General features: G+C 39.3%; 1 protein-coding gene across 5 annotated transcripts in view; it reads right to left on the reverse strand.

The window, feature by feature from the left end:
* Window positions 1-959: 959 nt before the first annotated feature.
* GPATCH8 (G-patch domain containing 8) overlaps window positions 960-22666 on the reverse strand; it is a 73239-nt gene continuing 51532 nt past the window's right edge. For all 5 annotated transcript variants that reach the window (XM_039846705.1, XM_039846706.1, XM_039846708.1 and 2 more), the window contains 3 exons: window positions 22083-22226; window positions 9584-9714; window positions 960-7071 (listed from right to left, as the gene is read on the reverse strand). In XM_039846705.1, the coding sequence (XP_039702639.1) occupies window positions 3189-7071; window positions 9584-9714; window positions 22083-22226 (4158 nt within the window). In that variant the 3' untranslated portion in view covers window positions 960-3188. The remainder of the gene's footprint in view (window positions 7072-9583; window positions 9715-22082; window positions 22227-22666) is intronic.

Consider the following 22666-nt stretch of genomic DNA (forward strand, 5'->3'; position numbering starts at 1 on the left):
GGTGTAGAAGAGGGAGTACCATCCATGTTGCAAGCCCAGAGGGCTCAGGCAGGTAGAATTGGAGTCAGGAAGCTGCACATACCTTCACATAGCATACTCTTGACAGGCTGGTCTGCTCACTTCACATCCACCTTCCCAGCTCAGAAAATAATTTTTCACTGAATATCCTTTCTTTCCAGGCAGAGATTTTGCTATTTTAGGAAATTAGGCAGATCTGAGCATCCAACCCAAGGTTCAAGTTGAATAGCTTCTCTTCAGTTGAGAGAACACAGCTATATGAGTAGGAAAGAAATGGACATTGTACTACTCCTTCCCAAAAGGCCGAAACTAATTTGTCACTACAAACCTATGGTTAGCTTTTGATGCTAAACTTTTTTTTAATAGAGTAGATAGAGATTTTTATCAGCTCAGCAAAAATTAGGGCATATTTCCTCTTACCAGGTAGTGCTCAAGCACTGTAGTGGCATTAAAGGGTTGAGGAGACTAATTCAAGACTGCGTCCGGTACACAGGGCAAAGGCCAAGCAGATGACTCTCGTAATCCCATTACCCTCAAGTCCATCCAAAATTCTCAAAATCTAAGCCAGAAATTCCAAGCCTATTTAGCGAACACCTAAATATTACATGCCATACATGCTACTACACACGGATTACATACCTAAAATGAGGTAGAGTAAAAATAGAAGCAAACTCTGATGGGAAATAGTGGAAAGGAGGTGCGTATTGCAAGATATCTACCTAAGAGTGAGAAACTCCACTATTACTTCCTCCCACGGCATCATCTTTCCCCTCCACTTGGGTAGGCTGAGCTCTGAGCAGCACAATTCCAAGCACCATAAACAATTGGTTCACAAGTATCTACTCCTTGATCATTTCGAACAAGATGTTATCTGTAACCCATAACTCCATCCCTTCCCAACTTGAGTGGATGGGGCAACAATCACGACAGACTCTGCTAAGTTTCCACAAATCATTGGTTTATTAGAAAGTTCCTTTCCCTAATTTTACAGCATATATATCTCTATCATATATGATAAAGTTAAATACAATCTGTTATGCTTGTAAGGAAGGATAGGTTATTTTTGTTTGTTTTAAAATCACTATTCTGGAAGTTAAAGAAAACTGCCCCGAGGAAGGTAAAGGCAGCCAGAGTATGGCTCAATCTACAAGCTAACGGGAAGCAGCACAAAAATGTTAATACTGTATTATTTAAATATTTACATGGGCTGAAAGCAAAGAAAAATGAGTCCCTTCACTTCAGATTTCATTTTTCCAGTGCTAGTTATTGAAAAAGTGATGCTTCTGAATCAAACAGAACACGTAGGAGGCTCAGTCAAGAGCCTTATTTGTTCAGCACTTGCTTCTCATAAACGCAAAACTTTTTTTTTGAGAATCTGAGAAGAAAGGTGAACACAGAGCCTTGGCCCAGGTAAACAGGATTTGTTTTTCCTGTCAGGTGACCACCCAACCAATTCTAGCCAAAGGAAAATGTAGGGAAATGCCAAACAGGGAACTGCTAACTACAGCAAAGACGATGAGACCTGCAATATAAACACCTTTGGGTTAGTGTTAACTAGGTCTGAGACCTCAGGTGAAAGGCAAGAAGAGGAAGAGAAGGAATTGAGGTGGTACTTCCTCCGGTAGATGTCATGGTTTCGCAGGAGAGAAAAAAGAAATCTTTACTGCTTAAACTAAGCTGTGCAGAAGGCATGGAAACTATGATGCGAAAGAATTTGCAGTATCTATAAATGTGCTCACCTCCCAACAAAAAGAGGAAGAAAATTGTCCCAACTCTATCATCCTCCAGCATAATTCTATTTCAGTTTATAGCCAACCCAAAAGGCACATTAAAAAAAAAAAATTGTCAGAGGGGGTTAAGTACTAGGAAGGCAAATGGACTGCCTGGAACAAGGCACCCAGGAAACCCCCAGACAATCGAGCTGAACCGCACTGCTTTCGGAGAAGCTCTTGAACCTCCCTCCTCTGCGGGGTCCACCTGTTTCTCTGCATGAAACAGCAAAGCACATGAGGGAGACTGTCATAACTGAGCATCCCTCGGACACCTCCAGCTGACTGCTGGCCATTAGTTCAAAAATCCCAGTGCTGGGGGCGCCACTTACTGGAAATTACTGAACATTTTGTCCCAGCAAAAATGTTAAACAATGTTCTTTTAACATTTTTATAGTTCATAACTTCAAAAAATACATGAGCTTGATAAAATATACATGCTTAGTCATTTTTGCATCTAGCAGAAAACAAATACTTTATTTTTTTTTTGTTTTGTTTTCATTTTATAACCTTTAGTTTCTTAATTCAACTAGGGCAAACATATTTACACAAAGCCACCAGAACAAGGATCACTCAAAGAGCTGGATGTAAAAAATATTATTGCAGTATACTACAAACATGGAATCTTTTTTATATGAGCTACAAAAAGCAGCATTTATGTTTAGAGTTCAGTGCAATTTTTTTACATTAAAAAAATCCTATAAATTAAGAAGGAAACATCAACATGACAGAAGAAAATACACCCTTCAGACATACAAGCTCCTCTCTGGGGAAGCACATGTGCGACTCTATGTGCCGCATAGCTTCTAATCATGATAAGATCTTCTTTTCTGGGATGTGAAGATGTCTCTTTTGCGATGAGGGACACAAGGACAGCAGCGCCAAACATGTGGCTCTGCTTGGGAAGTGGATTGAATAACAGCCTGAGTAGCATCTGAATCTAGGTCAGACTCCCTTTTCCACCTCAACCGGGATAATATAAGGTCACCAAGGGATGGTCTGAGATTCAGGGAAGGCAGGACCAGATGGGCAACCCACCAGCCAGAGAGGAGGAAAATGTTTTAAAATGTATAGAAGGGGAAGAGCAGAGGTTAAAAAGTAGAGGGAGGTGGGGAGTATCTAAATTTGACAGTTTGGAGATGTTGCCGCAGAGGGGTGGGTAGCACTTACTGGTGTTCCCTAGCTTAGAAATACAGGAGGAAAAAGGGGGAAAAAATCCCTGATAGTGAATCCAGAGCAAACTTCAAATCTAAAATCACCCCTGCAAGCCAAAACTCAATTCTTTGGCTGTCAGACACTGCCCATCCCAGCTTCTACTTGCTGGTATTAATGGCTCAACACCTCCAAGGGAAGACTTATGGGTCATCTTCCCTGGCCCCACCCAGGCTCCCATACCCCAGCTCATGTACCATGGCTGGGGGGGTGCTGCAGGTCCTGACCTGAGAAGATGGGGTGAAGTAGTGGGTGAAGGTGGAGAGCTGTGGCAGCTGCTGCAGCAGGCCGTGGGGCAAGTAGGGTAGGGTAGAGGGCAGCATGTGGGACAGGGTGGAAGGTGAAGGGCCCAGGATGAATGGCCGAGGCAGGAATGATATGGATGGGATGGCTAGCGAGAAAGGTGGCAGGGTGGCCAGGGATGATTGAGTGAGTGAGGTGGGACAAAGAAATGGGGGTCAGGTGGGGCTGGGGAATATGATGTACTTGGGCAAGTGGCTGGGGATGAGGGTGGGGGTGAATGCCAATGGCAGCAGCAGCTGCTGCGGCATGATGCTGTAGGATGGCATGCTGAACAGTTGTGATGGAGGTGGCAGAGGCTGTGGCCGGCTGCTGAATGTGGATGGGCTGCAGGGCTGGTGTGGCTGGGGCCAGGGCAGCTGAGGCTGGAAAAGCCTTTACTTGCTTAGCCAGCAGCTGCTGCTGGATGTGTTGCTGCGCAGCCTGCTGGAGCTTGCTATACTTCTCCATCTCCTCAGGGGTGAAGGTGATGGGCTGGCTCTCCAGTGGGGCCAGGGAAGCATCCTCGGCCCCATCAGCTGACTCAATACTAGGCTCCCCACTGGGAGGTGCATAACTGGAGAAGTGCTCAAGGTCTGGCACTATAGGCAGCAAGCTGGATTCCACAGGGCCTGGCTGACTACCACTACCCAAAGACTCTAGGGTGTCCCCATCACTGGGGTCAGGGAGGTAGTTATGGGAGATGGCTGGGTCCCCAGGATAACAATCTGAGTGTACTGGGGTGCCTAGTGGAGCCACAGGGTGATCAGCAGTAGTTTCTTCGGGCTTTGGCTCTTCTGGGGGTGTGTCTGATAAAGGGCCAGCTGTTTCCTCTGAGGGATACTGATGTCCAAATAGGGCATCATTATTCCCTGGAGGCCCTTCTTCTGTCTCTGACTGCTCTTGCTCTTCTCCCCTTTCTAAGCCAGACTCTTCACATTTCTTGGTGTTGGGCTTTCGGGTAGCTGGGAGCTTCCCTATCAGTGGAAGGACAGGCTTATTGCCGAGAGAGGGGGGAAGCTTGGGCCCGAAATAACCTTGTGGGGGGTCCTTAAGTTTGAGCCCAGCTTTATTAGGGGTGGCCAGCACCTCCTCACTCATACTAAGTTTCCTCTCCACTTTCTTTGACTGGATCTTCTCCAGCAGTAGTTTGGCAGTGAGGGAGTTCTTGTCTTCAGGGCTGCAGTCACCTTCCGACCCCCTTCCTGTGCCAACGTTGCTGTTCTGGGAAGGTGGGCCTGTCCCTTTCCCATCATCTCCTCTGCCATCTTCTTTCTTCCCAGGACCTTCTCCCCGGCCTGATCGGAAATAGTGGGGAGACTGGGAGCGGTAGATTTTAGAGCGAATGAAGTCTCGACGACCAGAACGCCTCTCCTCAGGGCTCTCGTGACCCCATGACCCCTTCCTGGAGCCTGATCTCTGGGAAGGGCTTCTGGTGCTGCGGCTGCGGTCCCGGCTATAGCTCCGGCTCCGCTGCCAGCTGTGGGCTGTGGTGCTGCGGCTTCTCCGTTTGCTCCGGCTGCGACTACAACTACTGCTGCGGCTGCGGCCCCGGGATCTTGAGCGCTCTCTGGTATGACTCCGAGACCGGCTTCGGGACTGGCTGCAACTGAGGCTGTAGTCGTCATCGGAAGATGAATATTTGTGTCGTTTGGACCGGTGCTTGGAGCTGGCGTAGTCTGAGTCATCAGTGTCATGGGAGCGCTTGGAGTGCCTTCGTGATCGGTCACTATAGTCACTATAGCTGTCATCAGAGTAACTGCGCTGTCTACTATAGCAGCTCTGGTCTGAAGAAGCATCTGAGCTACTTGAGTAAGAACGTCTGGAGGAACGATGTGAGGAATGGCGCCGGCCGGACCGTGATCGGCTATGGGAATGCTCACTGCCCGAGTCCTCCTCCTCTTCCTCCTCCTCCTCGCTGTACTGGGAAGGAGACTTCTGGTGCAGCCGATGTGATGAAACATCATCACTATCCTCATCTCCACTACTGGGTTGACTCCGATGGCTGGACCGGCTGTTCCGTTTGGTGCTAGCTCTTCGCTGGCAGGATGAAGCTGGAGGTTCGCCTTTGTGTTTCCTCCCACCATGATCTTGGGAGCTGCCACCACCTCCACCTTCGTCCTTCTTGCCACTGCTCCCTTCCTCAGCTGGGAGGGCTCTCCGCTGGGAATCATCTTGAGCTCGCCGCCGTCTTCTTGGTGGTGCAGGGCTACCACTCCCAGGGGGTTCTGGTTTGGGTCCCCGTTCAGAATCTGCTGGGGCTGATGACTTATTCTTCTTTCGTTTTCGTTTTTTGCGCTTCTTAGACTTTTCCCCAGACTCTACTTTAGAGCTCTTCTCCTCTGGGTCAGCCTTGTGTTTCCGCTTGTGTTTGCTGGATTTTTTGTGCTTCTTTTTCTTTTTGTGTCGGTGGGACTTCCCAGATCGTTCTTTCTTGCTAGGAAGGCTTCTCCCTGTGTCTTCTGTCTCTGACCCATGGCTGCCCCCAGGCTCCTGCTTGTTCAGGCTGCTATAGACGGACCCCGAAGCAGATGCATCCACTCTGCCTCCTGAGGAATGTTCTACGTTCTCTCCTTTGCTTTTACGTGGCTCACCAGGATCAAGGCCTTGGAGGTGGTCCTTTGAGGAGCCTCCTATGTCCTTTGGTTTTTCTGTCCCTTTAGCTCTGGCATCTTTGTTCCTTGAAAGTTTAAAGTCAAAGTATAAAGGGTTACAACTGTATGAAATGGAGGGTTCTGCCTTGGTGAAAATTAATAGTTCTGATGGCCACTGGAGGGCAGTGCTTTCATCTTTGCTCAAAACCGGAAAGAAGGGACCAGTAGGATGTTTGGGTCCCTCCTGGCTTTCTTTCCCTGCTGGGGTGGTTTGAGAGGTTTCTTTAGAAGGGTTAGACTCACATATTTGGATCTCTGAAGGCTTCTCATTCTGATTCTCTAAGCTCTGCTCACTTACATCCCCTCCTGAGGGCTTCGTTTCAGCTTTGCTTCCAGGCTCTGAGGGCTCAGCCACACTGGTCTCTGTCTGCTGCTCGGAGACTTCACTGACTGCCTTTTCTGCTCCTTGGCTTGCTGTCACCCTGAAGCAGGCTTTAGGCTTAGGAGAACTGCTTTTTTTGCTCTCTAGGGCATTCTTTGGGTGTGTACTATTATCACCTTCCATTTGTTCACTGGCTCTCATGAAGAGTAGGAAGGGAAAATTAGGTTTCACTTTGCAGTGTGCTGGGGGGATGTAATGATAATACTCTGGCTCTGTAGCCCCAGTTCCTTCTTCTCGTTTCATTCTTTTTAACTTAGATAATGTTGAGGCAAGGGACCCTCCATCCTGAGGGTCTTCATCTTCTTTTTTACCATCGAGATTACTGCTACCGTCAGAGTCTCCCACCTTCTGAAGTCCTTGGTCAGATCCCTTCTCATCAGCTTTTGTTCCATCTTCAGAGGTTCCTTCCTCTGCATGGTCCTTGAAAACTGATGCTATTGATTCAAGTTTGACAGGAGCCTTCTTGGCAAAGGAAAATGATACTCCCAATTTTTGCAATGGGGTCCCCAGATTATTCTTAATGCCAAAGCTGACGCCTTGGGAGACTAACCCAGGAGCCTGTGCCAGTCCAGTGGTATTAGTGATTTGTACTGCAGTGAAAGGGCCTCCTTTATCTGTGGAGAATTCAGATCCCAGACCACAAGTGGCACCAGCACTTGTGCCACTATTTGTAGCTGATTCGTCTTTATCATCGTCTCCACCTTCTTCATCTACAGCCACTGTGGTTGGTCTGAACATAGGACCACTTCCAGGTGCACTACACAATGGTTTTGAAAATGAAAAACAAAACAAAAAACAGGTTTAGGGATATATTTCATACTTCTTATAAAATACTTACCTAATGTCCTACCATCCTTTAACAGGTAGGTTTGAAAGACACTGAGTGGTGGTCATCCCTAGCCTTGTGCTAAGGAAGAGAACTCCCTCAGTGAGGGAAAGTCTCATACTGTTAATCCACCAGGCTACACTTCCAAAACTAGACAGTTACTGCTGTTTCTTCCTACTGTGTCTAAATTTCAATTATTTTATCATTACTATCTGGTATGGTCTACCTGTCCTGTATCCATTCTCATTTCTTATTGTATCAGTCTACTCATCAGCATGGTATCAAATGTATGGCGGAATCTACTCGCAAAGTTTGTACTGCACTCCGTTAAAAAAAACCCTTAACTCCTTTTGTGCTTTCAAATTTCATTTTTTAAAAAGATGCATATTCTCTGAGTTAAAAATAGTCAGAAACCTCAACAGTGCTATTTTATGGCAGTCTGTGGTTAGTATGTTTATTTTAGAAACTAAGATTCTGTGCCTAGCTCCTGGGCACCACGACCAAGCATTTGCTTTGGTTTTGAGATATTTTCTGGGCTTTCCATACAATGATACTACCAAGGATCTTCTCAGCTTTGAAAGCAGGGACACTGAGGAGCCTCAAAGCCAGTGTTTAAAACTTCTGTTATGTCTGAAACTATTACAGTGTGTGGATACTTTTTATAAAAGTATCTCTGAAGCCAAAGTGAAGAACTGAAGAGAATTACACATCTATTTGGATGAGGTCCTCATTATCTGAACTATAGATACCAGCTGTCCTAAACTCAGGGACCAAATATATTTGGATAATGTGGTATCCCTGTGCTATCTGAATTGTTGCTATTGGAAGATGGCAACCCAACAGATATTGATAGGAAGAGATACACTGTGTCACAAAACCTACCACACAGCAAAGAAATCCTTGACCTGAATAAAAAGGGGACTGATTTTGATCTTTTGCTTAGTCTTTGCCATATTACTTCAATAATATTTACTAAGGGGTCATGAATTACGCCTAGGACAATGAAATACCTGATGATGAATCAAAACCTTTCCTTCTCTCAAGAGATTATTTGGTCATCTTTTAGGTGTTTATAAAACTGAGAACTAAAAGTCACCTCTGAAGAAAAACATGTATTACAATAGGCCTAGAACTAGAAAGTCGTCTGGTATACATTTTAAGGACGTACCCTTGAAACATGCCCAAGAGGAATGTATTTACTACATAAAGAGCTGCCAAAGAAGGAATCTATAAGCAGTTTAACTCAACATCAGAGTTTATAGGTTAATTCTGTTTCAAGAATTACGCTACATGTGTTCTCTCCCTTCTTCTCCCTCTAAAACACAAGAAAATAAGTAAAAATAGATCCAGAGACAAAAATAAACCTAGTAAGTTCCACAACAAGTTTCTCTTTTTACTGTAACCAGGTCCTTCCTTTGGTCTTGGCCAGTCATTAAAAACAAACATGGGGGCCTAGTCCTTCCGATTGGGGCATATACCTCATAAACCCTCAGATGCTTAAAGATGAGGGTTAAAGTCTCCAGAGTCTGACTGCTTGGAAATTCAGCCCTGGGTACTTTCCATCTAAGGGAAAGTACCAGCCCCAAATTATTAATCAATCACCAAGAACCATGAAGGAACACTCAAGAAGGCAGGAAACTTAGAACTCCCTAGGTTTTAGAGTGCTTAGTACTAGCTGTATAGTACTTAAAAGGCAATTATAACACTCGAATCTGTGCTCCACTACTTTTTGATTATAAAACAATGTTGTAATATATGTGCTTTTCTACAAAAGTATGTTGGAGAATGGAAACAGTAATAATAGCTGTGTAATTTATTGAGCATCTTCTATGTGCTAGGCACTCTTACAAGCACTTTTGATGTAATAACTTAATTATTCCTCACAGTAACTATAAGTAGATTGTTATTATCATCTCTATCTTACAGATAAGAAAATTGAGGCAGAGCTTAGATAATTTACGGTCTCATAGACTGTAGTATATGGCCTCAGAAGAGCATATTCTTAATCAGTATATTAGACTCTAGTGTAGATATGCTTTTAGGTTGAAAGAAAGATCTATTAAAAATTTAAGGATTGGGGTGGCTCCATAGTGTAGTGGTTAGCACGTCTGCTTTACACACAGAAGGTCCTGGGTTCGCACCCCAGGTGGAGCCACGGACCATACCCCAGGCGCACTAGGTCCCCCGGGTGTGCCAAGCCCCAGGTGCACGCCACAAGCGTGTGAGAGAAGACGCCCCTGCCTTCAGAGATCCAGTTCTTAAGGAGAAACGGCAACATCCATAGGTCAGGGGTGGAAGTGGGGGCGGGGGCGGGCAGGAATTCAAGAGGTGGAAAAAATTTAAGGATTATAATTCTCAAATCTCAATTTAAATCTCAAATTATACTCTTAAATCTTAAGGATTATAATTATCTGTAAAACCTTCTTACAGAAAATATCCTTACCATTCGGCTTGTTTTCTTTGCTCTGCCAACTCATGGAGCCGTCGAAGGGCTTTTTCCTGTTTCTTCTCATCCTTGCGGGATCTTGAAGAAACATTTCGGGCAAACTCTCTCTGCTTGAGATCTTTCAATCTCTGAGGTAACAAAAGAAAGGAACAGAGGGTGGGTGATTTAGAATAACTTGGGGATCATGAAAGCAAGGCCTTTAAAATTTATCCTCAATCAATGGTTATAGTGCTAGTGTAGAATACACTGTTATACTCTCTTATGATAACTGAAAACACAATGGCTGCTTACTTTGGGTAAAATACCTTTAGTATCCGTATTTCTAATTAGGATGGCATACCATTTGCTATACTGGGTAAACTTAAATGATGTCAGAAACAACGAGCAAATTTTAGAACACTAGGAGGAAAGAAAAGGGACTATTTAATCATCCGCTCCTCCAGGATGCAAAACTAGACAAACAGAACATGAGATAAACTGTAATAACACAAGCCAAAGAGAACAGAAAGGGGTTAGGCTAGTACAGAAAATTACCCAGGTGTAAGATCTTAAAAAGCAATGTACAGCTTACATGGGGAGGTTATTTTGAGTCAGAACAAATAGAAAGCATACTTTTATTTCACCATAAAAAGGTGCTATTATTTCTTTTCTGCACGAACAGTTTTCCTGTATCTATCAAACAAACCGTCTTCCAATGCTAGCATGTTCAGAGCTCACCAGTCTGACCTCTTTTCTCCTGGTCAGTCTGCTGAAATTATAGAGTAACATATGTAGCTTTTCATTGCTTCATGGCCCTGAGATGAACATCCACGAGATGAAGAAGGAGAATAGAGATAAGTCAAGGATTTATTACTTAAAATCCTGATAAAAGAATGGGTCTTTTATTCTCAGCAGTTACTATATAATTTTCCTTAAACAAAAGAACAATAACCAAAAAAGAACAGTGCTATGAAACACTGGTGACAGAGTGACAGAGTCCAGACATATCTGCAATGAAGACAGAACTAAAATTATTTTCAACACACTAGATAATATAAAAAACAAACCAAAACAAAACACATACATCAGCCTATGCTTTTACAACAGCATTGGGAAAAAGAATTTGACCCAATATAAAGTGGACATTGCTTTGTGGAAAGGCATGAAGTTCAACAGACACAGGAATTTGCTTATCTAATATTTATGAAATGTGTTTTGAATATTTTTGAATTGGGAAGGGAAAAGGGTGGAAAGACACACACACAAAAAAGGTATACAGCTAAATACACTAGTAGAAAAACTCACTCTTGTGATCTGGGCTCCCAAATTAGAAGAATTTGCTTTCAATACATCAGCTGAAAATGTCACATCACAAAGAAAAAAAAGTAAAAAATAAAACAAGAGTGAAAGAGAAAAAAAAATAAAGCAAGCATTACTACACGAGCTCTCTTAGTGTATCTGCAAACTATTATACTGAACAATCAGGGACAAAGCGATCAACTCTAAAAGGGCTGGGGAGAAGGGAAGCACCTCTACAACACATATATGTGTACATACACACAGACTGACACAGTAATAATCCCTCCTCAATAAATGGAACTAATGCATTTTTCCAGGAAAAATGGTTATAGAACTTTAGGAAAGACAGAACACTATTGTCTAAAAGTAGTTAGTCTTATTTTCATTTACCTTTATTTTGCCAGCTGGCAAAATTGTTTTACTGAGGTTGGCTGCCCAGAATTACAATTTTTATAATAAAAACCACTTCAAGATGGAGGATCAACTATTTTAAGTAAATATGAATTCCAATTTCCTCCTTCTGAAGAGAATGGGGCAGAGAGAAAGAACCTGTCAGGACTATTATAAGATTACTGTAGGCCACAAACCTAGTTTTTTTTTCCCCTGCCCCTGAACACTTAATATGCCATCTAGATTTAAATAGAATGTTTTTCATATCTGCTGTCTTTTCTCTAGCAATCCCATAAGCCTGAAAAATCTCCCTGTGCCTAGTTATTTCCTTCCTTCTTACAAATATTTCATCACTTTTATGAATTATTTCCCAAATTAATGGACATTATACAAAATAATATGCATTTTATTAAAGTCTGGAGCCTTGAGAATAAGTCAGAGTTTAGGCTTTCCAATTGTTCGGCAGCCACCTGGTACAATCCTGAAGTTGAAGGATTGTGTCCACATTATACCCTATCTTAAGTTCCTATCACAACATAATTGGAAGTGGGGACGGAAGAAAATGAGATGTCTATGAAACAAATCCAAATTGCAGTCCTTTCTAAGCAAAGCTATTCTGATACTAGATATGGTGAACCAAACAGTCACAGCAAACTTCATAGTCAAGTCTGGGGTCTCAGAAGTAGAATTGGAAACCACAGAATTCTAATCCAAACCTCAGATACAGGGCTTGACAACTGCCTCGAACCGAAAATGTACATTTGAGGTCTCTTTCAGATAAGGACATTCTGATATAAAAATGTATTCCTAACTCCAAATCTCTCCTTCCTACGCAACATCAAACTAAATTCCTCTTACAAATCTCTACTAATCTCTCATAAGAAGATTGGATTTTTCTTCTTTTGGAATTGTCTTATTAGCATTTTGTCATAGCACTCATTTGGCACCCATCATATCTTGCTCTGACTATACTTATTCCTGTCTTTCAGAAAGGCAGTATATATAAAGTTTCAGAGTCAGAAAGACGTAGGTTCAAATCCATTAAGCAAGGTGGTTTCATCTCTCTAAGCTCTAGTTCCCTCATTATAAAAACCAGGTTATCTAGCAATAGATTTATGAGATTAAGTGTCAAATCAATTTAAAGCACTAATATGTCAAAACTGTTCAATACTGTCTCTCCCCTTTTATTGGGGCAAGGACTAGGTTTATCTTTATAAACAACCCTGCTGTGAATGGAGCAATACTAAGTCTACAAAAAGTATAAATGGTCGAATAATTTGACTTAAACATTGACTTTTCTTCAAGTGAATTTTTTTTACCATTTGTAGAAGTTTGATATGAAACATTTTCATATCTCTACTAGGGATGTATTTAAGTTATATAACATGGTTTTCCTAGCTATCACTCTCATACAGTGAGGAAGTCTCTTTCTTTAGAGAATTAGTCTAAAAATTTAAGTCCCTTATTTTTGAACAGAATTGGGCCAAATGCCAAAAAAGATACTAACCAGAAACTTCTCTATTTCCTATCTAAAAAGTAATTTTTATAAAGGTCTAAGGCTCTAATTCAGAGTCAAGATTTCCAAAGTTGCCTATTTTATTCCAAAAGGCTACCAAGCCTGGCCATATAAAATTCTCTGTGACCTGTACTTTCACTTTCCTCTTAAATTCTAAAGAAAAACACAACTTTAGATAACTTCTTCAAGGTGAGACTTGACAAGCAACATACCTGACTATTAGAGACAGAGCTCATTTAAGGAGATCAAAATTATAGATGTGCCATCTATCCAAAACTCTTTTCAAAGGCTGAGCAAATTCCATACCATACACAAAAATTCAAGTTAGACTCCAAAGTGGGACAGAGACTAATCTGAATGAATATAATTAATCATTTAAGCTGATTCCAAAGCCACTATGTCCTTATTTCTGAAAATTATAAAGTATCCTTTCGAAGAGCTAATACATTTGTTTATTGAACTATTAATGCTCATTAATAAAAAGTGAAGCCAAATAACACATCTTTAGCTGTGTTATTTCTGAATCAAATATTTGATTCAGAAAAAAGAGACTGACTCTCATTTAAGTGAAAAGGTTTGAAGAATCTGTTTTCCTGAAAAACCAATAGCATGTTTCCAAAAAAGTACACATTTGTGGTACAGAACACAGGAAAAGGAACATTTCTCACTGATTCTGAATCACATGGTAGCTGGGGTTTTCATTAAAATTCTCAAAGGACAGTGGGAAGACCTTAACAAATCATTCAGTGTTTTAAATATCCATCCACATAACTATGGCTCTTGGGGTAAAGACCACTTCAAATATAAATGACATTTCAGTCCTTAAAATACAGCTAAATAGTACTGTGTGGGCAGAAAAATGTCTACTCTAGAAACAAATTCCTGCTCCACTGCCCAACTGTAGACAAATTAAATCAGGGAAATGAGAATCTAATATATTTCACCATGTTTTTAATGTTGGTGATAAATTTGCCCACATCATCAATAATATGGAGTGTCAATAGCAAGGAGTGGCACTGTGTTTCAGCTGGGAAGGACTGAGACAAAGATACTTCTATACACCTTTCTCTAACAACGAGACAATAAGGGTGTAATCAAATATTTTTTATCTTTTGGTGCTACTCTTTTCTTTTCCAACAAAACAAATTCTGATGCTAGACGTTTATATTTGTTGAGTATACTAATAATAAATCTGATTACTTTTCTCAAGTACTTTAAATCTATTCTCAATTTAAAGAATAAAAACCACTGTTCTCCAATGTGAAAAAAATTTCAGGCATCGGAAAATAGGCAGAGAGTATTTCCTATGCCACTAAGAATCCCATGTTCTAATATATGCTAATTCTAAAGAGAAAACCTGATTATGTCTCTTTAGGGTCAAAAAGATTCTCTATGGTTTTCACTCACCAGATAGCAACCCCACTCTCCCAGAACAGAAAGCGAGGCTTAATTTTCCTTTGTAACCGTGCAAAACACACACCACTGTCTATAGCACCAAACAGATGCTCAATAAACATTTATCAAACTGGTTTCAGTTTGAAAATGAGTTGTTGGGAGAGGAAACACACATACTTTTTTGTATTATCTGTTGGTTATGAACAGAGATGAGAAAGAGGAGTAAAGAAGTGGTGGTTGTATGAACCCCAATCTCTCTTTCTGGCTAAGCATAATCTCGCCATTTCTGAACCTCAACCACTCTCTTTCTCTATGTCCATTCCCTTCCTCTATGTCAACAATCCTGCACAACTAAAGTCCGCCGCCTCCTCTCTCTATTTCCTGCCTCTCTCTCACGACATAACATTAATGTGGATCTCCTTTCCCAAACTGGAGTAATCATACTGTAGTTGTTATGTGGCCAAGTTACTCTGATTCAAGGCTCAGTGTCTGATGCTTCTGTGTGAGACCATCCAGGACATCACCATGTGATGTGGGAGGGAAAAGACTGGGAGAGAACACAGAAGTCTCAGCATTAAAGTACTTAGGAAAGGAAGATTATAGTTGAATGATTAAGAAGTCCAAGTTACTGGATGTTAGATGTAAATTCTTTCTTTTAGCACATGCATATCATCAGTAAATGATAAAAATGAACTGTATTCAGTAGGAGAAAAAACAAATGTTTGGTAACAAAACTAAACATTAATGCTGATATCAGATACTGAAAAAAGTCACAGAAAAAGAGAAGCATACATTCTTTTTGGTAAGAGTAGTACTATTAGTCATTTATGACAACTTACCTTTTATGCCCAATTATTTTGCAAGGTAATGACTATTAATATCATTTAGTGAATGTCAAATTAATGCCATAAAATCACTGCAATATTTGCTTTGTTATGTTCAAAAATTTAGCAAAAAGTCTTAAAAGTATGGTATCGTCTTTAATAGTATCAGGTGTGCCTGCTTTAAAATTCTCCTCTCTCTCTCTCACACACACACACACACACACACACACACACACACACACACACACACACACAAAACCATCACCACCACCAATATTTAAGCTGCATCATGGCTTTAAAAATAATTTTACTGAAATATAATTCACATACCATAAAATTCACCCATTTAGAGTATAAAATTTAGTAGGCTTAGTACATTCTCAGAGTTGTACAACTATTAACAACTATCTAATTTTAGAACATTTCCATCACCTTCAAAAGAAACTCCATACCCATTAGCAGTCACTCCCCATTTCCTCCTTCCACCCAGTCCCTGGAAGCCTAACTTATAGATCTGCTTATTCTAGATTTTTCATATAAATAAAATCATGTAATATGGGGGTCTTTTGTGACTGGCTTCTTTCACTTACCTTATTTTCAAGGTTTGTATGTGGCATATCAGTAAGCCATTCCTTTTTATTGCCAAATAATATTCCACTGCAGGGATATACTACGTTTATTCATTCCTCAGTTGATGAATATTTGTCCCCCCCCCCACCTTTTTGGCTATTATGAATAATGCAGCTATAAACAATCTTGTACAAGTTTTGGTGTGAACATATATTTTCATTTCTATTTGGTATATACTGGTCATATGGTAACTCTATTAACATTTTGAGAAAATGCCAAACTTTTTTCCAGAGGGGCTATACCATTTTACAACCCCATTAGCAATGCAGTAGAGTTCTAATTTTTCCTTGTCCTCTCCAACATCTGTTAATGTGTCTTTTTAATTTTAGCTATCCTAGTGGATATAAAATGATATGCCATTGTGGTTTAGCGGATAACAAGTCTTAAGTATATCTACATAGTCCTTCAGGTCACGTGTGGAGGTAAAGATTTGCCCTCTATGTAAAATTTGAAGGAGCATAATTCAAAAGAACTGCTTGGGCCCAAAGCAAAATGGAACAGCAGCATCCCAGTTGAGCTCTTTTTTCAGCACTGTCACTCACAAACATCATTCATTATTCCTTAAGTTGCTTTAATTTTTCAAGTTACAATAGAATATACAGCCTCCTACTAGGATCTCCACCACAGTACATCACTGTGATGAATATAAGAGACAGCAGGTCCTCGAATAACATTGTTTCCTTATAATGTTGATGAGGGAAAAAAGAAATCAATTCCCAGCAGGGGCCACTGTCTTGTGTGGAGTTTACATGTTTTCCTCATGTCTGTGTGGGTTTTCTCCCACATCTCAAAGATGTGCACATGAAGCAAACAGGCATGTCTAAATTGTACCAGATAGAGTGAGTATGGGTATGGGTGAGCCCTGTGATAGAAGGGTGTCCTGTCCAGGTGGGGTCCAGCCTGGCTCCCTGAGCTACCAGGACAGAACTGAACTGAAAATCAGCAGGTTGGAAAGTAATTATCTTACTTGTTTTTATTAATCTTTCTTAAATGTATAGCTCACAATTATTTCAGTGTTTAACATTATAAGTGTTTTGGGTCTTTATTTAGAAGTTTGGTGATGTTTCTGTGAACATCCTATATGCCATAAGAACTTAACTTGTTTATATCAATTAGCCTATGGTAAAATTGGTTTTGTTATAAGTCGTTTTGCTTAAAGTTGCAGTTTCCAAGAACCTACTGATGATGTTAAGTGAGGACTTATTGTACGGGGGGCAGAAAACAGGGTGAAAACTGCAGAACCTAAATAAGGTAAAATCATTTTAATTCAAAGTTGGATTGTTTGCCAAGATGAAGAACAAAGTCAGAAATACACAGTAAGAGAATACAGGGTTTACCAGAAACCGTAGCTCTCAAAAGGTCTATTTAGGGTCACCCCTGCTCACAACAGCAGACAGCTTCCTTAAACAAACACGGTGTTTTCCAAGATTAACTGGGTGTTTTGATAGCTGAGCATAAGTCTATTCCCAAAAAAAGCAGAGGTGGTGAGTATGTAAGATTTAATAGGTGAAAAGCCTCAAAGCATGCTGTTTTTTGAAGATTGGCCAAAGGTTGTCAATTCTCTTATTAAGCAAAATAGTCCCAAAGAAAATGGTAACCATAGTGGTACCAAGAATCACCAAAGCTAAAACTTTCATCTCTCTGCTACAGGTTATTAAAATAAAACTACAATATTCTCAAGTTTTGAGATGTATTTCTCTCTTCACAACTGCTTTGATTTTCAAAGCATAATCTCTTCAGGGGTGAATTATGCTGTTTAAGTTAACATTTATGAAGCTTGGGGATTCATTAAGAACTTTATGATTTTCCTAACCTATTTCACATGATTTTCTAAAGATAAATATTCTACAAAGACCCAAAATACAGAGTATCTATGGAATATCTTCATCGGTATCTGATCTTAGTGGTTTCGCTTCTTAGAAAGGTCATTTTTATTTTAGCTTTAGAATTATCTTCTTTTACCTTGCCTTTTTTATTTACTTCTGTGTTTTCCCCCCACTGAATATCAAAGTAGCACTGAAAAAGGAACTCAGTCTGCATTTCTTCAAATATGCAGTGGCTTGCCAGAGGTCCAATTGGTTTTGATGTACTTATTGTCCTGATGCCATATATGCCAAGCATACAGAGGATCAAATGTTATAAAATATCTTGAGAGGCAAAAACCCAACCAGTAAACAGTGAAACTGCAAATGGAAAGTGACCACTCCAAATGTGAATGAAATCTGTAAGTGATCATTCCTTCCATCACCATGGAATTTCTTAGGAAATATTTAAATTCAGAACTTACTTCATTTTGGGGTAATGAGAAAAACTCTAAAATTTCTGCTCCCTGGTAATGTACATTACTGGGTACTGAAATAGTCAACTAAAAATAAGAAACCCTATCAAAAAGCAACTGTAACAGTTCGAAGTTAACTAAATCAGGCAGTAACAGATTCTATTCTGAACAATTTAAAGTAGGGAAGTTACTGATGGCTGCTACAGGTTTAATCTGTTTTATTAGTACAGCTACATAAAACTCAGGAAATCGCTACTTTTACAGGTGAAACTGACCCTAGTATTAATGAGACTTCAGTCTTTTCAAAAAATGTAAGAAAGTACAGGTGTTTTCAAACTGAAGCTATTTTAGCAGAAAGAAGAGGCAGGCTGAAAGCATTCTTTCCTTTGACCTAGATATCGATTCTTTCTACAAGTTAAAAGAATTTCTCAAAGCTGCTTTACAGTATCGGATTTTGATAATTAGATCAAACTAACACAGATGGTTTTGAAATTGCAAGGAAGTTAGATCCAACGCTATGGCAGCTTTTCAATGTGCTACTTCCCCAGTGTCAGAACCTGTGGGAGCCTGTGCTGAGAGGAAGGAAAGGTATAAGCTTGGGTCACAAACTCAATTATTTGTTTGGAGGAGTGTGGCAGGTAATATAATGAGTCACATAGGTTGATATAAGAGAAGATGAAGTGGAAACCACAGCTAATTGGAGTGAGTGCATGCATGCCTTTCTAAAGAGATAGCAACTACTCAGTGTTAGTCAACTGTTATGTTAAAATGTAGGCCCAATGTTCTCAGATATTTCACATTTTCAAAATAAGCCAAAGCCTGAATTATATAAAAATCTCATTTTTAATAATTGGAAATCAATTGAAATTAAAGGGGAAAAAACTAACACCACAAAGGCCAGACAATTTGTGATCTCTGGTTTATGTAATAGAGGCTGGTGAGGAGGCTCCCAGTGGCACTAATAAAAGAGAATAAGATTGGAAGAATCCTGAGTCGGTAAAAGGGCACCAAGAAAGAAAAACAAAATCGCAATAATAAAAACATGTTAAAATAAGGCACTGAGTTTTACAAGGCATACCCCTGAAGATGTCAAAATGTATTAAAATTATCACTTTAAAGCAAGGGTTAAGCTGTTACAAGAGCCAAAATGTCTAATTGCCTTTTTCATCTTTGAAGAAAGAGCTGTGTATTTGTGTTTTAATGACTTTCTTCATGAAATAGCTTAGAAAACTTGAGGAAATACTGAGAGCCCCCCCCACCCCAAACAACCAACCACGAAGGTGACCACGTAGCTCCTTTTTGAGAGATTATTTGTGTTTAATGAAGATAAGGGCAAGTTCAGAATCCTGTCTATGCCAGTAGCTACCACTAATGGAATAAATTATTTCTCTGGAAAATTTTAATGGTGAAAATTTGATGGAAGATGCGAACTGGGGATTACTAACATAGGGTTGAATGTACTTACCTATTATCTCAGATTCATAATAATCCTGTGTGCCTTCCTGGAAGACAAGACAGGGTGTCTTTATGATTTTAAAGCATAAATTTGGAAAATGGTAGGTCCATTTGTATGGTAAGTTCATGTCCATCAAAGAGGAATGAAAATTAAGACCTACGTCCTCTTAGGGGTTATTTAGCTGTGTTGTAGCACGATCAGTTAAGGCCTCCTTAGAAATTATAAGTGTAGGGAAGTAGGGAAGAGTAGAACTATAAAAAATTTAGTACTGTGCATTTTTTGTTTATATATTAATAGCATTCTGTTTCAAGATTCTATCATTTGCACTGAAAGCAGTAAAAAGATGAAAAAGCCTATATTTCAACAAAATAAAGAACACTCCACCAAAAACAAACAAAATAACAAACTCATACTACATCTGTTTTTTTTTTTTTAATACCTAGATGGGCTTTTGATCAAGGTGAAAAAATAAGCTATCAGAAATCGTAGCAGCTAAAGATTTTCCCCATACCATGGATCACAGATATATTCTATATTAATGGATGAAATAGTCCATAAGTTCTCTATAAGAAATCCTTAATTTTGTATTTTCATTTTGATAATCTAAAAAAGGGTAATAAATGAATATTTGGGACCATCTAGGTGAGCATTCTATAAAATGTTTACAACATAACTAGAGAGTTAAAATAATAGTGAATTGTTTGTATCAAGCAAAGGCCAAATGATATCACAATACCATATATATTTGAAAGTTTTCAGTAGTCCCAATAAAACAGTGTTTCTCAACTTTAGCACTACTGCCTGACATTTTGGGCCAGATAATTCCATGTTGCAAGGAGCTTTCCTGTGCATTGTAGTATATTAAGTAGCATCCTTGACCTCCACCCACTAGATGCCAGTAGCACCATCCCCCATAGTTGTGATAATCAAAACTGTTTCCAAACATTGCCAAGCATCTCCTGGGGGACAAATTCTCCCCAGGTGGAGAATCACTGCAATAGGAAAAATAGTAAGAGAACTGAGTCAAATCAAAGTGCACAGGAGAAAAAAAATGTCAAATTCAAATGAACCAGAGATGTAATAATTTCTGCTACTCTCAAGTTGAAAGCGACATCACTAAAACATTAACAAACATCACATTAATGATGTCAATGTGAATTTTATTAGTTCAATATTAAATTTGTATATCTGTTTTGTTTTGATAGATATTTTCCCCTTAAAAAGCAAGAATATACATTATTCAAATTCAAATTATACTTCTCCTGGTTTATTCTTTTCTAACTGAAACTTTATTCGAGATGTCTCATCAACTAAAAATGTAACCTTTCTAAATGTCCTTTTGGAGTTTCCTCTGGAGTCTTTTTATTAACTAATCACAACACTTAATTGTAGAAATGCTAAAGAGCCCCAATAGGTGGATGTGTATTTAGATGCTAAATGTTTTTGTTAATTTCATTAAAAAAAAAAAAAAAAAAGTCCAACCCAAAAATCTGAATTATGTATACACTGAAAAGTTGGAAAAGTTACTGAGTAAGTATTGTTCACTGTTACATTCTTCTTGACAGATGATTCTTTCAAGAAGTAAGGTTAATTGCTCAGATATCTTGTCCATATATATGCTCTCAATTTCTTCTTCAAATCAAGCAGAGCTAACAATAGATTAAAACAATGTCCAAGGTACATAAAAAGTTGAAAAGCTGTCCTAAATACTATTCTATCAGTGGAAGGCTCTTAAAATAGATTAGGTGTGGTTAAAAATGTAGAAGAGACGGTTGCGCAACAAGCTTAAAAACTATCCCTGTGCTAATAAAAGTAAAGCTTAGTTGAAGCCTGCCTTCTACCTGTGCTCTGAAATCTTTTGGTTGGTTGAAAGATGAAGCAAAGGTTAAAAAAAAAAAAGTTGGTTCAACAGGTGTAGCTTAAGAGAACATTCCAGCAATATTCATAAATCCTACGAACTTAACAAACACAACTATGTATCCCCAAAGACCTAACAAGTTCTGCTAAAGTCACACGAGATCAAATGGCTCAAAATTCTTTAATAAGCCAGAAGTGTTCTAAAGATTTAAAGATTAATTTCTGCCTTCTAAAATCCCCCAGGGGAATTACTGCAGGCTTCTTTTGCCAGTAACTAGTTATGCAGTTTCTTTTCTAAATCAATAAAATAAAAAGATTTCAAAGAAAGCATACTTCATTTTTCAGCAAGCTCTTCAACATGCAGCATCAGAGTTTTTTGTTAAAGTTAAGACAGCATCTAATTTTATTTTCCTTCGCAAGATTTATTTACCTTCTAACAAAATGACTTACTGATAGGAAAGGGTAGCCATAAAGTATGAATTCTTTTCTACAGAAGATAAAATGACCAGTCTAGGATAACAGTTTAAGGTGTAACATGTTCAGAAAGAGGAAGAAAGAAAAACAAAGCTCCCAGTGATCCTCAGTTAAATTACCAAATCAAACACAAATCTAGAAACCACTCAAAATAAAAAACTTTATGCAAGGTTTACAAAGCTCACAATTCTTCACTCTATATAAAATCTTGGAAGGAGGTGGTATAAGTCAGGACTTCTGTCACTGAAAAATATCAAGTATATCAGATGACCTCAGATAAAGATCGACAAACACACGAAACCAGAGTCACCAAGTTTTTTGGGTTCACTCATAAAATTCAACAGTTATAACAACAAATAAAGTATCTTTTTCTTTGTTAGCAAATAACTATTCCTCACCTGCTTGTGTGCATGATCATAAGAGTTGATATGGTTGTCGAATTCCTGATGTTTCTGATATTGCTTATCACAGAGTTCACAGTAAAAGTTGGCTCTGAGATCTTCCAACGCTTTGGCAATTGCCTTCTCTTTGTCAACGTAATCCTGTAAAAACCACAAAATACAAACAAAAAATGAACTTGGTAGAATTTTATGTGAATGTTGTAAAGAAGTAGTCTTACCTGAACACAGAAAAAAAGGACTTCTCATAAAATTTAGTGGTACCAGTAAAAGCCAAATGAAACTTAAGTGGCAATTTGGTGGAGTAATTTGTGTGCGGCTGGACTAAAATTGTCTTCAAATAAACAAATGTTCAAAAGAGTTTAATTATACTTTCCCTTTTGGCAGTATGGTGGACTAGATATTGTAGCATCCCTTACCCCTACCCCTGGCTTGAAAAAATCCAACCAACCAGATATTTAAAACATAATTTTTACTGCATTGCGGGAAGCATAGAAGGATAAGTAAATCCTTAAGAGGGCAATGGGAGAAAAATGACAAAACAGAAGAAACAAAATTACCTATGATCTGAAACTGATAAGCAA

This window comes from Pteropus medius, unplaced genomic scaffold (genome assembly GCF_902729225.1).
Source record: "Pteropus medius unplaced genomic scaffold, Ma_sr-lr_union100, whole genome shotgun sequence".
NCBI classification, from domain to species: domain Eukaryota; kingdom Metazoa; phylum Chordata; class Mammalia; order Chiroptera; family Pteropodidae; genus Pteropus; species Pteropus medius.